The sequence below is a fragment of the Garra rufa genome, chromosome 4, assembly GCF_049309525.1.
Source record: "Garra rufa chromosome 4, GarRuf1.0, whole genome shotgun sequence".
NCBI classification, from domain to species: Eukaryota; Metazoa; Chordata; class Actinopteri; order Cypriniformes; family Cyprinidae; genus Garra; species Garra rufa.
In genome coordinates this window covers 7,029,481-7,049,198 of record NC_133364.1, presented here as the reverse complement: position 1 = coordinate 7,049,198, position 19,718 = coordinate 7,029,481, and the positions used below count along the sequence as shown (strand labels likewise).

At 39.8% G+C, this 19,718-nt stretch overlaps 1 protein-coding gene across 2 annotated transcripts in view; it reads left to right on the top strand.

Moving 5' to 3' along the window:
- The first annotated feature begins 214 nt into the window (after nucleotides 1-214).
- ano2b (anoctamin 2b) overlaps nucleotides 215-19,718 on the top strand; it is a 33,933-nt gene continuing 14,429 nt past the window's right edge. Inside the window, exons 1-17 of one of the 2 annotated variants that reach the window (XM_073838023.1) lie at nucleotides 215-336; nucleotides 1,533-1,571; nucleotides 1,888-2,223; nucleotides 5,795-5,893; nucleotides 6,107-6,264; nucleotides 6,425-6,479; nucleotides 6,733-6,784; nucleotides 7,428-7,483; nucleotides 7,563-7,610; nucleotides 7,693-7,757; nucleotides 7,984-8,118; nucleotides 8,664-8,824; nucleotides 10,543-10,625; nucleotides 11,113-11,193; nucleotides 11,587-11,673; nucleotides 19,175-19,249; nucleotides 19,343-19,544. In XM_073838023.1, coding sequence (XP_073694124.1) covers nucleotides 274-336; nucleotides 1,533-1,571; nucleotides 1,888-2,223; nucleotides 5,795-5,893; nucleotides 6,107-6,264; nucleotides 6,425-6,479; nucleotides 6,733-6,784; nucleotides 7,428-7,483; nucleotides 7,563-7,610; nucleotides 7,693-7,757; nucleotides 7,984-8,118; nucleotides 8,664-8,824; nucleotides 10,543-10,625; nucleotides 11,113-11,193; nucleotides 11,587-11,673; nucleotides 19,175-19,249; nucleotides 19,343-19,544 — 1,795 coding nt within the window. In that variant the 5' untranslated portion in view covers nucleotides 215-273. The remainder of the gene's footprint in view (nucleotides 337-1,532; nucleotides 1,572-1,887; nucleotides 2,224-5,794; nucleotides 5,894-6,106; nucleotides 6,265-6,424; nucleotides 6,480-6,732; nucleotides 6,785-7,427; nucleotides 7,484-7,562; nucleotides 7,611-7,692; nucleotides 7,758-7,983; nucleotides 8,119-8,663; nucleotides 8,825-10,542; nucleotides 10,626-11,112; nucleotides 11,194-11,586; nucleotides 11,674-19,174; nucleotides 19,250-19,342; nucleotides 19,545-19,718) is intronic. The other variant, XM_073838024.1, reaches the window with a different exon arrangement.

Genomic DNA, 19,718 nt, shown 5'->3' with positions numbered 1-19,718 from the left:
TGCTATGCGTGATTAAAGTGATATAGAAAGGTTTCTTTTTAACTCTCTTTTTGAGGTCTTTTAAAGGTTAAAATGCATCCTTAACCCTGTGTAGTCACATTCGTGGAGACAGAGCAATATAAATGGTAAATGTATTGTTACTAATTGCTATTAAAATGTTACTGTTTCCCATCAACAGAGGTGAATAACTGTGTTCTGAATGGAGTGAGCACTGCCTTGAGTGAGTCCTCCTCTATCTGCAGTGATTTAAGGGAAGTATCTGAGATTGAAGTCATGAACTCCATCACTTGCACCTTTGATGATCCAATTGACTTCAGTGAAGAGTCTTGGCATCATGTGAGTAACCTGCTCAACATGTCTATATTGCAAATCAATTTAGTTTTTATAAGTTATGTGATTGCAAATTACTTAAAGTGTCAAAGCCTAATAGTGGTGGAGTTGGGTACAACAGCACTAAAACCAATAAATAACAACAAACACCACAACACTTTCCTAAGCACCTGTTGGTCACTATGCATGGAAAACTTTCCTGATCCATGAGGTCATCATATGCAATGATAAAAAATGTAGGTAATTTTGATATACTGTAAATTGTAACCAATTTGACAAATGTTGCATATGTATGTTGCTAGAGAAACATTACATTATTTTATAATATATAAATGAATTAATATTTATTTATTCAAGATAATTCCAGGGATTGTCACTGCTAGGTTGACAGTAAAAAGATGGAGAATGTATAAACATTTTTTTTCAATACATCTACACTACAAGCTGTCTGTTCACTAAATGCAGAAAAGGGAGGAGTCTAAACACGTTCTAACAAATGTGATTGAAAAATGAACAGGAAATCTACACTATTTCCTGATGTTACTCAATAAATAGTATATATAATCACATTATTTTAGATTTTTCCGTTATAATTTATTTTATGTATTGCTCCATCAACAGCTAAAAAAAATAAATATCTTTTTCTTAATTTACTTCACATTTTTTCTTCATTACGTTTCATCATTTAGAAGTAAGCACGTTGTGCTCATGTGGGCATTTAACCCCCCGGAATCCTATGTATTAAGATAAAACCAAGCGCTATTTAACAGAGATTCACGGTGCAATAAACCGATATTGGCGGAATGTTTTTTTCCCCGTTTTGGGTCTTGAACCTGTTGGTGACTCCATTTTTACGCACGCGCGCAAGCCCCTCCGGCGCGTAATGATGCGCTCTGGCGCTTGGAGACTCGCAGGTATTCCTCCAGGGACAATTAGTCAGGGACAAATCAGAAGTTTCTGTGGAGATGCGTTCTGTTGTGCGTGAAGCAAAGCTTTGCGCTTCCCAGTCAACGGTGCCAAAATCAGACAGACGGATGGATTTCAAGCTTTGCGAGATCGATGGATAAACAGAGGGAAAGATGGATGGTGGCGTCTCTGTAGGGTGACATCAGAAACGGGCATGCCACCAGAAACGCACACAATTTCCCAGGAACGCCGAGGAACTGTTGCTGTTTCTTATTGTTTTTGTGTTTTTCTTTAAGTGTGACAACATGCTCCAGACAAGTGACAACAAGATACATGTGAGTATGCCTTTGATTTCTCAAGAATAGTAGCCTACGGCGGTACTCAAACAGGTTAGCATTAGTTCTACAGCCTGTAACTTGAATGAAGGATAACCCAGAAATAATAGCATCAATGAAAAGTGTCTATTGGCTTCATACTTTCAATTTAAATTAAAGTGTATTGAGAGCAGCCAAATTAAGAAGCAATAGTCTGACCTACATCTATCCTCACCATACTCCCTCCCCCCTTTCTCCTGAGTTGAATTTGATATGCACACACACTGCTGATGAACACTGAGCCTGGTTACATTGTATTCTCCTCTCACCTGCTCAGGTGGCCAATAACCTGATGGACGTGGACCAGGACCCTCGCAAACGGCTGTACTTTGCTGACGGCCGAAGGAAAGTGGACTATGTGCTTGTGTACCACTACCGAAAGCGCTCCTCTGTCAGGGGTTCTCCTAGTCAACACAGACTGTCTATCATCTCCAATGGTAGTTATCCTTTAGGAGTGGAGGAAAAAGACCCAGAGGGAGGGAAGGATGAACCTGCGGAGGTGGTGGTGGACGTTGGACCTCCGGACCCTGCGGATGGGGAGAAAATTATGATCCGAGAAGAGTTTGAGGGTAATTTAAAGGTTGCTGGGCTGGAAATTGAGCATGATAAAGAGGTGAGTAGAAGCTAAATAGATCATATTTGTGCTGGTTTTACGTCTTCATTTGAGAATGAACTGATTTTGCTTTAACCAGCTGCATTTAATTGTGTTTTTGATCTTTGTAAGGGCCACATCTGGTGCTGATTTTACAGAAGGCTGTCACTTTAGATCAGTTTAGTCGTGCCTAGTCAAAAACAATATCATTCTTGATCTTCAAGAGTGACCACTTCTATTCATATCTTAGAAATTTTAGGAAAAAGATCTTGACTGTGAAAATTGATTCCAGTTTGGTGTTCATAAAAACTGTTTACTTAATAGTATGTGTGTGCATGAATTATGAGCTAGTCAGTCTTTCCAAGTCCTACTACGCAGCCTAGTATTGGATAGAGTTACCGTTTTACAGGGCATCAGACCAACTTGGGAATCATCCATGTATCATTGTTTTGTTATGTAAGCCATTACTCTTAAAGATGGCCCATTATGGAGTAATTGGACTGTATTTGTATTATATTATTAATGGTCCCAAATGAACTCTTCTTCATCTGTTGCTAGTGAGCTTGTTTTTATATCGTATCTGGAGAATCAGGTGAACTCTCCATGCTTTCTTGTCCAAAGAAAAACTCTCTTGTAGACGATAGCAGAAAACACTTTTTATTGTGCATCTTTGTCTTTGTGAATGTTTTGTACTGCATCTGTGGGGTGATTAGTCTGTGAATGCTTGTGGTGTGAAGCCAAGTAAGATTATCAGGCTGTTAATAGTAGTGATTGTCTACTCTCTCTCAGAAGAGCTGTGAACTGGTCTTTGACAGCACACTGAGTTAACTGTACCCTAGCCTGAAAGGGACCAAATATATGTCCTAAATTTACCACTTTGCTATTTGTCATTGTTGTAAATGATAGATTCCCTCTTTTTAAATTCAGATTTAATCATTTAGTCTGAGGTGTTTTTTATCATGCATCATGCATTTAAAACCACAGAGGTATTAAATAGCAATGTACTCCATAGCATCTTTTCCCCACGAAGAGCCTAGTAAGGTGGCAAGATGTGCCTGCACTCACACGCTTTGTCATGATGGCTTTCATCATCATCATCATCATCATCATCATTATCGTGATCACTGAACCCTAATTCAAAGCTCTTCTCCTGCTTTGTCTGATCACAGTCATTACATAATGTTTTCCCCCGGCCGGTGTTTTCGAGGTTTGCTCTGTGACCGCTACAAATACCTGCAGTCAGACGCTCTGAATTATTCAGCCGGTAAGTGAAGTTTGATTGAAGACAGTCTGAACAGGGACAGCAGGTCAAGTCACACCTTAGAACCACGTCTCACCTGGCGTGTACCTCTTATCTCGGCACATCATTACAGTTTACTATCACTCTGGCGGATACGCTATCTCAGTTAACTTCAGGCGTTCTAGAGTAGTCTAGTTTTGGTTTATTGTTGCATGCATGAGGTGCCTGGTGGATTGACTTTATAGCTAGTGAAGTTTTGTTTTGAATATCTTCAATGCTCAAGGGGACATCGCTGCTGCTGGTATCATGTTTCAGTGGCCGCGTTAGCAGTGTTTGTTTTAATAGTCTCGGTCTGATGGATAACATTGGCTTTCTATGGTGGCAATAAAAAACAAGTCTAAAACCAGAGGGAGGATTTGGTGAGAAGGCTTTTTCCTGCTGTTTTTTTGTAATTTGGACAACTATGTATATTCATGCAAATTAGAGATTAATTAGAGATGTGTTGCTGTCAATAACAAGTGAACCATCATCATGTTCACAAGTCTCTGACGTAGAGTCTAGTCTCACGTCCTCGGGGTAGACTGCAAATCAAGTTACAGCTCTTTTTTTCATGTATTGCAGGCTTATTTGGAAATTTGTGAACACACTCAGTGAAAACGTTCCTATTTTTACCGTAGTAAATGAATGGGTATGAATTTGAATTAGTTTTTCCTCAAGCCAAATCTTGCTAAACCTACATTTAACATTATATATTTAAATTTTTCTATAATGCTTTATGTAGCATAATTTCAGATATGCAAGCATTTTCTAAAGTAGATGCCTTAGGACGTTAAACTAGTTTTAAGACACCGTATTGAAACACTGCTGTGTAATACAAATGATGTAATACAAAATGATGCATAATCTCACAAGAGTTATGGCATGCAAAAGAGACTCTTTTATCTGAACAGTGTCTTCTCCTTCTAGACCTAAAGTCTGTTCTCAAGTCTTTAATTTGGAGTTGAGTCTCAAGTCAGACTTTTTAAGTGCAACTTAAGTTTGAGTCTCAGGCTAGAGTTTGCATCTGAATTCTTAGGGTTGCATCCATTTAGAGATGTTGTTTCTCAACTCTTAGCTTGAGTTAATTATACCAAATGTCAAAGACAGGGTTCAACCTGCCATGAAGAACCGTTTCCGCTCACGGGTCTTAGGGAGCCCCTCAAATGTCAGTCGCAGCCGGTTTCTGTTGTGATGGCTCCCACTCAGACTGTGCTCAAATCGACCTAATTGCCTTACCCTGCTGAGATGAAGTACTAATTGGAATATCTTATCCTAATTAACCTTCTCAGATCCACATGTTATTTTTATCTCTCCTTTGTAAGTGTGTGTGTATATGGAGGGGGCAGAGAAAAAACACTTGTGGTGTTGGAAGGCAGGGGACGGTGAGGATGTCCTCAGGTTTCCATCATCTCTTTCTGTCTCATCACTCTCATCTCAATGTCTCTTTCAGTTTCATCTTCCTTTCTCCTTAACACATGCCTCTTTAGATGGCATGGCTGACCACTGCCAGACAGATACGGTTACTGTCATCTCTGTATGGGCACGACGCAGCTTCAGTGTTAGGTTTCATGGCTACAACTTGCAAAAAGAGATCATTTCCATACCCCCCAAGTTTATGTAATATATATAGTCCCTCTTTAGGGGCTCTTAGATGGGCTTGATGACAATCTGCCACTCTTTTGACATTGATACTGCCTATTCTAGATTATTTTCAATTTTGTGTTTGGATGCTGTCGATTACCATAGGCAATAATCTCCACAGTATGTTTAAACAAATGTGAAATGCATTTACGGTAAAACAGTTATAAACCTTAGAGGCAAGGGGTCAGCACTGCATATTAACACTTAAAATAAGCAAGTATAACCACAACACTTGTGAGGCTGGTATAACTGAATCTATAAACTAGAATGGTCTAATTTAAATTTACAGGTTATTATTGGGGCAATACCCTTAAAATTATGTCTCTGTTGCTTTAAGGGCAGATTTTGCTGTGTGTAGATCAGATACAAAGTTGTTCCTTTAAGGGTGCTGCCTTAAGGTACAGTTTTTGCATCTACATATACAATACAAATTCAATAAAAGTACAAATTTATCAAAATAATGCAGTGAGTCAAAATTCAATTGGAAATACATATGGGTCAGCATTTATCTCATCTTAACTGGCCTGAACAGAAGTTAATGTTAAGAACAGGTCACTTTAGGTTGCTTTAGAACTATTTTAGGTTTTTTAATTGTAATGTTTTATATATAAAATGATGCAAGTCTACATCGAGGCAGTATGTCTAGACCTTTTGCTTCAATTCTTTCTGCAGAACAAAGCTCATGGTCATGCTTTCATCCGGCTCCATGCGCCTTGGCAGGTGTTAAGCAGAGAGGCAGAGTTTCTCAAGATCAAGGTGCCCACCAAGAAGGTAAGATACAGCAGGGCTCCCTCTTAATCTCAAGACAGACCCAAGTCCCTTGGCGTGTCCTTATGAAAGTTCTCCACAAGCCCTCAGAAGTCCCTGCATGCGTTATGTAGTGTGTCTCTGATGTATGTGAGGGAGAAGGGGAAAAGCACAAACGACTGTTGCTGATTGTTGGACTAATTCTCTGCTGATATAAAATCTTTGTCTGTTGTTCAGAGTTACGAGCTGAGGGAAGAAAAAGGTCTGGCCGCCACTATGAATGAAGTGTGGAGGAAGTTAAATCAACCATTCCAACCCAAAGTACCCCATCAGGAGCAAGAACACGGCCGTACCAAGTTCCTTTCTCACTGTTTCTCCCGGGACAAGCTCCACCTGTGAGAACCTGCCGTGGTTGGGGTGATGTAGGGTTAAATGTCATCAGGGGCCGCATGGGATTTTGTTCCTTTCTTAGAGGACTTGACAGGATTTGTTTGATTGCCAAAGGAATCTGGGTAACTCATGGATGTCTCATCGCTATTTTTGGCCTTTTTGCAGGTACAACATCAAGTCAAAGGACACCTTCTTTGACAACGCCACAAGGAGCCGAATAGTGAGTCTCTTTTGCCTTGGATGTGAAAGTTTTGTTCAGAAGAATTGGTACAATGTGATACGTGTTCTTTGGATAGTGAGAAGAGAACACGATATACAAGAGGGAACAAAAGTTATTTGCTAGCAGCAGGAGACTGCCGTCTCTTGGCACCGTTCTAGGAAACCAATTCCGCCGGGCTTTTTCCAGGAACAATTTTCAGGTTTCTTGTTTACTTGTATCTCTCTCACTCTTTCTCTCTCACTGTCTGCCCCAGGTGTATGAAATCCTCAGACGCACTGCCTGCACACGGACCTGCCAAACCATGGGTTAGTAATACATTAATCCATAACCTAAGCACGGACTAGTGTTCGGGGAATCCTCAGGATAGTCAGAGCCAGAATGAGAGCTTTGGATGCGGGCACAGTGCAGTTGGGATAGGGTGCAACACAAGCCCATGCCATATGGTCCCTTGGACCGAGCCACCGCGCAGACGGACCACCGGGGGCTACTGGGAGATCGAGGCTATCCGGCAAAAGGGATGGCTTGGTGCTCTCTTTAGTTCTCCATCCGTACCCCTCCTTTTCTTTCATACTTTCTCTCACTTGGTTTTGTACAAACTGAGTAAATTGGGTCATAAAGTTCTGGGATTGGGATCCGAATTGAAGCCGGGTCCATTGAGGTGGAAAGAGGGGGGCGATGGGTAGTGGTGGTCTTTCCAGCTTGTTGCTGGGGAGCTACTTTATTAATTGAGGGCTAATCACCAGAGCGTACGTGTCGTTCCTTTGAGGACTGATTAATTACTTTGATTAAAGCCTGTGTTCCACATGTCAGCTGTCTTCCGCCTCGAGGACTCGGGCTGCCGGCTTTCCAAAAGCAATGAAGTTGGGTCACTTTAAAGTCAAAGCAGTCAATCTTTATTCCCACAGATGATGTCAGGTATTTTAAGGTGCTCTGCTTTTTGCCCCGCAGGTATCACCACGCTGATAGCCAACGGAGTTTATGATTCATCGTTCCCGCTACACGATGTGAGTTGTTTTTTTGTCATTCTATTGTCATTTCATCTCCTGTCAGACTGACTTAAAATATGCTTTTGTATAATTACAGGGAGACTTTCATCCAACAGGACAAGCTGAGGGAAGGAACGACAGACAAGTATGCTGTTATTGTGTTGCATTTTTCTGCAATGATTTAGGATTTGTGATTAAATTCTGTGTTTTTGTTGTACCGCTTTCAGCTGTTACATGATGAATGGGCAAGATACGGTGCTTTTTACAAGTATCAGCCTGTTGATCTCATCAGGTAACTAGATCATTGACTTTTAGATCAGAGATGCCCAGACTGGGGGAGTTAAAAATGGTCAAAAAACAAGCCATTCTTCATGCATATCTTAATTTCTAATTTATAGTTGGACAACATTTACTTTTAGAACATGTAGTAAAAAGTTTGGGCACCTCTGCTTTAGATCAATATTTGATTGATTGTCGTATGCAAAACACACTCCGAATGTTTTCTGTGTAACCTTTAGGAAGTACTTTGGGGAGAAGATAGGTCTCTACTTTGCCTGGCTTGGTGTCTACACACAGCTTTTGATCCCTGCGTCTCTGGTGGGCATCATCGTGTTCTTTTACGGCTGGGCCACTGTGGAAACAAATATACCTAGGTATGTGCCAATAAAGCCCACCGAGGGCTGGGCACAGGTCCCTGGTGTGGGTGGGCACGCGACAGCTGCCAGCTTGAGAGTAACGAACTGTGATTATTATATTCCGCTGATATTAAAGTGATAATTAGAATCAAGGAACATAGTTCTGGTGTTTGTGTTGTTGCGTCTGATTCATGGGATTCATTTATTCTAGAATTGCAAGTGCTGTAAGAATGTGCTCAGCATGCTTTTGTGACTGAAACATCCCTGGGGAGAACGAGGAATATTGTGATCCTTTTAAATGTCAGTGCTTGTTTGAGTACACAGTGAACCAGACGGTATTATTTTGAGACCGCAGTGAATGTTTCTGTCCAGTGCAGCCACATTTCCTGAGGTCACAAGATAAAATAGTGTTGCATTTTTAATTGATACTTTAGACATTGAGCCATGCTGATGGATGAGCACGCTGCACCATATGAAGGCCATAATTAATTTATTTTGTTGGACTGTTGCACAGCCGTGTCTAATTGAGTTTGTGTGTGTTTTTTTGTGTGTGTTTCTGCCAGCCAGGAGATGTGTGACGAGGATCAGAACTTCACTATGTGTCCCCTTTGCGATCGAGCATGTGACTACTGGCATCTGAGCACAGCGTGTGGCACGGCGCGTGCCAGCCATCTCTTTGACAACCCGGCCACCGTGTTCTTCGCCATCTTCATGTCCCTCTGGGGTACGACTCAAAATTTGTCTTTTATTATCTCTGTGTTGTTTTATGTCATTATTGACTTTATGGTTCATACTGTACATCAACATATGTTTAGCTTATACACTCTTAAAAATAGGAACCATTTTAGATTCCCTAGACAACCTTCCAGTGAACAGTTCTTTAAAAATGCATTTTTCATCTTAGTTTGAAGAACATTTAAAAATTTGAAGAACATTTTTTCTCTATAAAGAACCTGTTGTTCAATGAAAAGTAACATGGATAGTAAAGGTTTTCATGGAACGATTAACGCCAGTAAAGAATCTTAGAATCTTAATAGAGCTTTCAACACAATAAGAATGATAATAATTATTGAAGATTATTGTTGCAGACAAAATACCTACAAATCAAAATAGTCCATTCCACTGCACTGCACAGAAGAATATTATTTACTTAAAGAGCTGCCTTAGATCTGTCATTCAGACCTGTTGAATATGTGACCAGTTTTAGCAGCTAGCATTAGTGTGCAGAAGTGCTGCTGTCTCCATAGTGACGGAGTCAAAGAGATGTTGAATGGCCAGAGAGTAGTGTTACCTCTTTCTGTCATGCCTGCATCCCCGGGCTTGGCTGATGGAGGCATTGTGAAACCGCTCAATTCCTGACACTGCCCTGTCTTTGGCACCTTCGTGGGGTAGCAGAAGCTATACATTATTACTCATACAGAGACCCCCAGCAGTGTGTAGAGAAATTGCATCTGTTTGTATGTAGGTACTGAGATGTATTAATTAGCCATGCAATGCCATTTCAAAGCACACACACACTGCCTAGGACTTTAATTGATTTATTGAGAATTTAAAATAAATTTCCTTACTCAAATCTGTTTGACCTTTATTCTTTGGTGTATCTTACTTACTTACATAGCTATACATTTTTAAAATAGTCAAACTGAATGAGGACTGGGACTCTCAAAATGCAAAGCTTACAGAAATCTGTGAAAAAGATTCTCAGCAAATAACAACTTAGATTTTGGTCAGTCTATCACAGAAACAGTCATACAAACTGTTGAACAGTTGCAGATAACTCACAAAAATTATAAAGTGAATTATAAAGTTAACAACATATGAAATGGGATAATAATCTTGGATAATTATTCACACACAACAATAACTATTTGGCTGAAATTGATTCAATTATGGACAGTGGTTCCATATAATAGAAATACGTCAACATGACCAAATCAAGTTAAATTGAAGAAAACTAAACAAAACTTATCTTCCTACGTACGATATTAGTTGTTGGCAGCAAGAAAAAGGTACTGGTTACATCCATGACACTCCCTCAGTTTTTTGTTTTTATTAAATGAACTCTCATTAGTCTCATCTCAACTCATCACAACAGTGGTAACTCCCAAAACCACCAGCATAACATAAAGCCTCTTAATGCATAATGGGAAGTGGAAAATGTGTTTCCAGTTTACTTTAACACAACAAAAATAATTTCTGGAGTTTTAACTAAAATGGATTGAACATGATGAAGGAACTTTTATTGAAGTCAACTGAACAAGCAAAATTAATTATTTTTAAAGCTTTCTTTTAATGAACTTGTAGATGAGATGCTATTTATCTTACATTACGAAATGACACTTTTCCCACTTGTAAGTCATCTTCTGCTTCTCTTTTCCCACAAGGCTCATATTTGTCGGCTCTCATTTGTTGAATGCCTCATGTCTCTCTGTCTCTCTTTAGCTGCCATGTTTCTAGAGCACTGGAAGCGCAGACAGATCAGTCTGAACTATAGCTGGGATCTGACAGGCATGGAGGAGGAGGAGGTACGTTCACACACGAACACAGTCACATTATGTTACTCACTACTCACTAGTGTTTGCATGTCTGGATCCCAGTGCACTGGCCAAGAGCTGATTTCAATGACAGTGTTTCCTGACACTGACCAACTGAAAATGACTAACTCTGACTGTTATATGATGCGACACAATGGTGGCGTCCCTATCCAAAAGTATTAATGTTTATCCCCCAACGATGTGTGTGTGAATGTCCCCATGTGGTCTCAGCCAAAAATGGACTCACCAATATGTTAACTTGTTGTTTCTCTAAACGCAATCTTTCCCGTCAGGAAAAAGCGAAGGTTTGAGTTTTACGTGTGAAACTCTCTTCTTGCTGCTCTTTGAGATGTTGAGTCTTTGTGTCCTTGTGTTACCCTGGATTTTTGACCTGTTTGAATGGTTTGAAACTCTCTGTCTGTCCACTGGGTCTTGCATAGAGTAGAAAGCAATTGCCTCTTTGTCCTTTTCTCTTTAGGAACATCCCAGACCCAAATACGAAACGATTCTCCTTCAAAAGAGGCAGAGGAAGAAGAAAAATAAAAAGAACAAAAATGAGGTGGGCAGGTTTTTTTTTTTTTACTATTTATATGTGCATTATTTATGCATTATGCATTTCATTAATGGCTGACTTAAAAAGATCTAAATATATTTCCTTTTGGCTTCTGGCTTAATATGCAAATGCTTTATTGAAAAGAGTCAAAAAGGGAACTGCCATGGTTGTAGGGGCAGAGATGAGGGGGTGCCAAATGCTGTGGGCCTTTTGCACACCCTTCCTATCATGCACTGCTCTGGCCGGAAGCATTTGGCACCGGTGCTTTGGGGCTCGTAGGCTGCGCTTTGCGTTGGTGATGCCCAAGAAAAAAGGAAGTCATGTAGATCCGGTTTGGTTTCCGGAGTTTTGCCCTCTTTCATCAGTGATTGTGTGACGGTTCAGATCTGTGTGTTCCAGCCTGAGAGAGGTGTGGACGAGAGCGGGGAACTGGGGAAGGACAAATGGAGGCAGAGGTTACTGTCAGCCATGGCAGCTGGGAATCCGGTAAATGGCTCTGTCTCTTATTCTCTCTCTCTCATTCTCGCCTCCGTCTCTCCAGAGCCTTGTTTCCACCTGCTTGTGTTACAGTTTCTATATTATACTCCCTAGTTGTGAGGTCGAAAGGTTTTTTCCCCTTTCGAACTGTGTGACAGGATCCTAACCCAACAATTCAGCCCTGTCTTTATTTTAAAACTTGCTCTTTTTTGGTATTTTTAAGGCAAGACACTGTAGGCAAAAATGTTTTTTTTTTTTTTCATGCACTTGTCAATTTTGAGATGTTATTTCAGACAAGAGAAAAGACATAATCTAAAGTACACTTTTAAGTGCTTATGAAGATTTCATTTACAATGCATAGAACTTCTTTTATATCCCTAAAAACATGTTTTTTTTTCTGGCTGTTGACAGTATTTTCTGATTTATGGAGCAATAAAACAACATATCAAAAACCCTGCTGTTATAACCAGAGACAGATACGTAAGAAATAAAAATATAATGCATATGAAATAAAAGTAACTATAAAAGCAAAGAATGATTAAAAATTGCATTTAAAAGGTATTAAAACAAATTAGAAGATACTTCATTTGCAAATTTAAACATTTCAGAAAACTCTTTTCCTAATTCTTCATGTAATCTCAAAGTATGGTGATATCTATTAATGAAATATTTGAGCTTATTCACCTGGGGTGTCTTGCTTTAAACAGTATCACTGTGATGTCATCCTTCTCTCTCTGCCCTCTATTCTATTACCATTTCCTGTCAATAACTTTGAAAGATTGACTTACGGCCCATTCACACATGCACAGATGCATGTTTAGTGAGAGAATTTGAGCCTGTTTAATTTGTAAATGGCCCATGTGTCTGTCAGAGGGGCTCAGCTGGGTGGGGTGGTCACAACGGGGTCGTCGGCATGAGCAATACGGCCGTCTCTCACTGCCGTAATCCTCTTGCTGTAGGACGGTGCATGTCAGGCTAATACAATTAGATCTCGTCAGCTTGTTCTGTTGGTTTCACGTAACTAAACGTTAGTCACGACGTAACAACATTAAAGGTTTCTTGTCCTTTTGCCTAAGGTCAAGTGTAATGCCATCATTGTGCTCTGTTCAGTAAATACTGCAGAGCACTGCTGTATATAAAAAGCATTTGCTCAGTATATAAATATGTTGTCCAGGAAGTTCTCATTTGTTCACACATGAGGTGTGAACCTCAGAGATTTGAGCATTTTGCTCGGAAAATGTAGGTTGTGTTGGTCTGTTTGACATCATTGCTTGGGGCCGTTGCCGTGCATGAAATGCAATTAGGCAAATTAGCCCAATAAATTAAGACTTATTAGATGATACATGACATGGCTTGTAAACAGGTAGACCGACATCCGCAGCCTTGTTTCTCTGTGTGTGCGTTGTGTTACGCGTCCAACTGTGTCAGTAGTTCAAGCTTCTTAAGGTTTCGCAGGGTTTGTAGAACATTAATCCTGGTTTAAAGTCAAGCCTGGACTCACTGTCGGGTTTTTGGTCTTAAAGATTAGTTTTAGGAATAATAATAATAATAATAAAAATAATAATTAAAATCTAAATTCAATCCACTGGGAATTATTGTTCTACAATAAGATCTTACATAAAAGAAACAGTCACTGGATTTGCTAAAGCATGAAAGGCATCAAGTCTTAGATAGTCAAAAAATAAAAATAAAATAAAGGCAGTCTGGAGGAAGTAAACAACATATGCTTCAGCACACCTGTATATTGTGCATCTCATGTCGGATTTTAGATTTATATGCCGATAAATGTCACGCTTTATGCTGAATATCATTAAAACAAGATCATTTTTTCTAAGAAGCAAAACTACTTAAGATAGAAAGTCTTGTTTTTGAAGAATATATTTAGATTTTTTTGTTCTTGGTAACGAATTGGCAAACAGTTTGTCTTTTAAGCTTAAACCTGTCTAATTATATATGCAAAATAAATAAGAAAACAAGCTATAATATCTTAAATAAAACCTTAGGGGTTTTATTCTTCCGGAAAAAAAATAGTTTGATAAGTATTGCAAAAACTGAACGATTACAAAATACACATCTTAATGTCTTTCAAGTGTCTGTCTTATGTCTTTCCCACTGGAAAAATATTCTGTGAAAAGCTAGCTATAATATTAGCAGTTGCTTTGACCTTTATGATGCTTTCTGGACTCATTGTGCATCCATAGTCCTCATTAAAACTTGTTCACTACAGGAGGCGGGAATTTGTGGCATACTTTTAGACAGATTCAGTGACCCCTGACCTAATGTGTAGCCTATTTTTTGTTTTTTGGGGCCTTTGTGTCCAAGAGTCACAGATTTGAATCCGTCACTCGCTTTATGGCGCTTTTTCTCATTCTTATGTTTAGCTACTCTGTCCCAGATATCATGGCCCACGGTCAGTCCTGACCTAGATGTTCTACAGAACCTTAAATTAAGACTATACATCCTAATGACTTAATTTAAAACAGCCTAAACTACAGATCAGTGCAGTTTGGGTCGGCCAGACCAGACATCATAAACAAGGCAATTTGTGCTTAATCTTCATGTGGGAAAGAAAACATGAGGCAGTAAAGCCGTTATTATTATTCAGCACATGCTCACTGTCAAGCAAATAAGCAGCACTCACCGGGGTCCAGTTGATGCTCATCAGTTTCTGGAAGCGATATTGTGGTGGAAAAACCACGGCTTACAGGATTTCGTGACTAAGCACTGACAGACCTTCCCGTGTTTCTCACAGCTCATTTGTATTGCCACAAGACCCCAAAAAACCCTCTGAATAAACAGAGAAATGCTGGCGAAAACCTTCAGATCACTCATTTAAGAGGGCCACATGGTGCGTGTGGAGTTTGGGGTGACTGTGAAGAGAGCAGATGATGAAAGATTTTGAGTTCAGGGAGTTATAAGGAGAATGTGTCTGCTTATTTTACATGACACACATGCTGAGTTTGTGAAAGTATGACGCTTTCTTTGAGAGACTTTAGTGCAGCTGGCGACATGGCCTGGCCAGCAGAGCGCGCTAGACTCCAGTGCGTTTGCATGTTCATGCACGGGTGTATGCAAGCGTTCTCCCATGCCGGGCTGAATGTCAAACCTCTGAATTAAGCAAAGTCCTCACATCTCCATGGAGACACGAACACTCGAATCCCGCTCCCTCATGCGCTCGGTTGGGTTCGCTCTTATCTTCGGCTCTTTAAAAGCCTTTATCGCATAACTATGTCATCTTGGCAGCTACCTTTAGGACACATTAGTGACGTTTGTTAATAAAATGCAGCACACCCTTTGCATGGCTAGTTTTAGAGTGAAATGTTTTTATCGCCTCCAGAAGCAAAGTAAGGGGACATTCCTTTTGAGGAGGAGAGTTGCATTTGCTTTCTGAAAATGTGCATCTGGCTTAGGAGGAGGAGATCAAATGTTTGACCTCTGACCGAGTTGTTATTTGTCCTTTTTTAGTGCAGATTTATTACATTCTGCATTCAGTTTACCTGCCCCTCTAAATGTCAAGTAAAAAAAAAATCTTTAATGCTCAATATCCTTAAAGCAAAATACATTTACTTGAGATGCAAAACTATGCAAGAAAATAACCCTTTTTTTCAGAGAATATATCTTGAGTTGTCTGTTTTTGGTGCCTAATTGGCAAATTCTTTGTCTTTTAAGCATAAACCTCTTTAATCATACTAAAATGTCTTAAAATAAATAATGAAACATTTAATATCTTATGCAATGCTTATGCAAGGATAGTTTCCTTAGCTTTCTGTAAGGGTGCATGTGTGTGATGGAGAATTTTTCAGATTTTATTAATGATGATATATATCACATAAAGAAAAAACCTTTATGCCACATATCAGAGAATATATCTCTTTTTTTGTATCTAATTGGCAAATTCTTTGTCTTTTAAGCACAAACCTCATTCATTACACTAAAATATCTTAAAAGAAGTAATAATATACAAGAGTTTAAGTGTGCTTGTGTGTGATGGAGGATTTTTCTGATTTTATTAGTGATGATATCAAGTCTGAGCAGGAAGTCTGGGGCATTTAATACACAATGTCACATAACTGAATTTTCCATCCGTCTTTAAATGTCATTCGTCCTACATTCGGCCCGGTGTGTTCCTGCTCAGGCTGTTTATTAGAAAGATCACGCTGATCTGAAGCATGTAGGTTTCTTTGTGTATAATCCTGGTCTGGTGGTCGTCTCAGATCAGAGCACAGAGCTGGAAGGAGATGAGAGTGTGTTTTAAAGGGATTTCAGATCTGTCAGATGGGGCTCGCATCAGATTATTCCCTTCTGTACCCGATGCCTAAAAGACAATCTCCAGTCAAGCCTCTCTTAATGGACCTTTTCTGTTTTAAAGACCCTAAAAGCTATTTTTGTCAGTCCACCAGCCTGAAATATTCACTAGTAGGATGTGTGTGTATATCTAACACAAATTCAATCATTTCTGTATTGCGTAAATCCGCGTATGTGGTGGTTTGCGTGTTATTGGTTGTCAGCGTGGGTGCTGGCGTGGTTCCGATTTTTGTTCTCTTTCGTCTCTGGCTTACAGTATGTTCGGAGGGTGGGGGGGGCTGAGAGAACGGGGCATACGGTGACGTCAATGTGAACATGGCATCTCTGCAAAGCGACATATGGCCGTGGAGGAAATCCCCACACTGGTGATCCTGTCACTAATTTCCCTGAGGACTTAGCGTGGGCCCGTTGGGACGCTTGTGTGTTGTCCGACTGAGTATGTGTGTGTTTCTGAGAGAGCGTGTGGCGATCATGCGCTAACAAAACCTGAGCCCATTGACATTTTCATGTCTGCTGGGTATCAATGTGATGTCAGGTTGACATGAAGTCACATCAATGAGAGTTTGTTGCATCACAAATGTCCGGAAGTTTGCTGATGTTCCAAAAGTTTCCAAAAGATTTTTGCGAAGATTTCATAGAGGAACCATTTTAAAATAACAATTTTTTTCTTAATGGGAAGAACATTTTAACAATCTAAAGAACCTTTTTCTACTATAAAGAACCTTTTGTGCAGTGGAAGGGTTCTGTGGATGTTAAAGAACCATAAAAGTCTTCTGAGTATTTCAGCAAGAAAGCCCTAGACAGCCAAATAAAAGACAAAGAGAGTTGCAGAGCATCTTGATTTAAGCTCAAGGAAGCGATATTCTCCATCTGACAGCTGTTGTATGCAAGGGCATCTGTGGAAACCCACATCTGGGCAGCACTCAACCTACTTCACTGTTAAATTAATCCAGTGATCTATATCCACTATGTAACAGGCAGACACTGGCTGCTGTCCTCACTTTCTGTCCTTGCCACTTTTCCTAGTGTGCGATCAAACTTTCTTAAAAGAAAAATCTCCTGTTTCTTGATTTCATCAGACAATTTCAAAGGCTCAAAGAAACTAAATGAAATATTAAAACTTTGTTTTTGCATTTTATGCATTTGGCAGTTTAATCCAAATTGCATTTAAGGTATACATTTTATCAGTTCATGCATTTCCTTTTTATGTTTTTAGCCAAATAGTATGATTTTCAATATCTGTATCCAGCGAGTCACAGTACTTGTCTGACACATTAAATCTGCAAAAATAAAAAAGTGTTAATTATTTAAAAACAATGCCACCTGTCTTTTTCCTCACTCTGTCTTTCTGTTTTTATAGTGTTATGTTGTGGCTGATTACATAAATTATTAATGCCATTCCTCTGCATTCTTTTGTCAGGCATCTTTTGTTATAGTTATTTATTTGCTAAGCTTGCACGGAATCTGCGCTGCAGAAATCCACAGAAAGATCAACAGATTTCAGCAGAATTCGAATGGCCCACATTTATAAAATACTGCAAATCCTTTTGCCCTAATACATTTGACCATATTTACATCCATTACACAGATTTTCCTTTACAAATCAGCATAAAAACTAGAAAAAAGTGTGCAGATCTCATACGAGCCTACTTATTACATACTTGTGGAACCTCACAGCATATTTGTGGCATTAGCTTCAAATATGCATCTCTGCTTGTCCTTGTGCCAGCAACGTTTCCCATGAACTTGGCCTCTTCTGATATTAATGCATCACACAAAGCTGCATTTTAAGAGGGGATCACAGTCTGTCACTAAATAGCATCATGCATCTTAATGAAAAGTAAGTAACCGGTGAGACCGCAGACCTGCAGCAGTTCTTCTCATTACTGGGTGAGGGTTTGTGAGCCGAGCCCATGGATCATGATTAACGGCACAATTGCGTGACCCACATTCGTTATTCTGGAGACCCTAAAGCTGTGGTATCTCGAAGGCTGTGACTGGTTACACTCTGCGGCTTTTCCTGGGTGCCAGGGTTTTGTCACGCACTGTGTTAGGTGGTGCTGTTTGCCTCATTATGAGCCCAATTGCAAGAAGTCGATTTTTTCAAACTGTTGTGTCAACACACTGACCGCATTTGCTACCGGATTCTTCCAAAACACTCTAAATCTCCATTTATCAACAAGTATGAGATGGGCTCTGTTTCAAACCTTAACTAGACAGCAACATTGGCATGCTCCAAATGCAAAGTCTGTTCCCTGTAGGCAGCAAAAATATAATCATGCAGTATTATATATCCTGCACAGATAAGGTAATACTAGAATGCATTGCAACAAAGTTGAGGAAGACATTTTATTCATTACTAAAAAGCACCCGGTGTTTGTGTGTTATTTTGGAGTATAAGTTGCTAGCAGTATTATAACCTCAGATCGTTCTAGAGAAAGAACGTTAAACATTAAATCAATCACTTTTGAGGTTTCCTTTCATGTCGCTTACATAATAGCTACAACCAGTAAACAGTAAGAACTATATGTGCACTTGTTTCTTAGAAAAACTGACGTAGAAGGCTTGTCAAACACTCTTTCGATTGTAATGATGCTTTTGTAATGACATTTTTTTTTATGACTTAAAAGGAACATAAGCTGCCGTTTAACATTCCTGTGGCCTGCTAATTCATTTCACTCCGATTTCCACAGAACTGAATAAGAATACGTTTTTCTCCTGTTTGTCATCTAACATGTATTCCTCAGAGAAACATACCTCTTGATCTGCTGTCCAAAGCTCGACAGTGAAGGAAGACTAACCCCAATGGAAACAGACCACCCTCAATCCACTGCTGCCTGTGCAGCCAAGTTTAGCGCACGCTGTTGCTGTTGTTTTTGGCTTGATTAGGCTTGCTCTTAATGCAAAAGAGGCATATTCAGGTTGTTTTAGTCATTAAAATAGGTTTTCCCTGTTGGCCGGATGTTTTTGAGATATGATCTATCACTTGAATGTACGGAATGTACAGAAGTTACTCTACAGGAAGGCCAGGTGTTAATTGCCCTAATGTTGTCATGTTTTTACAAGTGGACAGCCAAATGATTTCCCCAATAGGCTAGTGTTAAATGTTAAAAAAAATAAATAATTAGGCATAACTCCTAGATAAATGGAAACACATGCATGCATACTTTCATTAATCACTTTAAATGTCTTTCTCCCTTCTCAGACTGGACATGAGAAGCTAACATGGAGGGACAGACTGCCTGGATATTTAATCAACATCTCCTCCATTCTCTTCATGGTAAGACTTATCCTTCCTGTCTGGTGCAACGGTTTTCTGCTTGTCTATATTTCATTTCTCTTCTACTTATACATGTTGTTTTTCTCCATGTAGTTTGGAGTGACATGCTCGGCCGTCTTCAGTGTCATCATCTACCGCATCACCATCTCCGCTCTAATGGCGATGAGCCCGGATCCAGAGGTCAAGTCCAACGTTCGGGTGACCGTTACAGCCACCGCCGTCATCATTAACCTGGTGGTCATCCTCATCCTGGATGAGATCTATGGCATGGTTGCTGCCTGGCTCACAGAACTGGGTGAGATTTTACCACTGCCTCAGTTTTTGGTCAACTTCCCTTCTTTTGGATGTCCTTCTTCCCCTCTTTGCCCACCCACATGACATGAATTTTTGATAGAGCCACTCCAGGGACGCTGGAGAAAACGTGGCTTGTCAGTTAGCCATCACCGAGATTTCCTTAAGAGACGTTTTA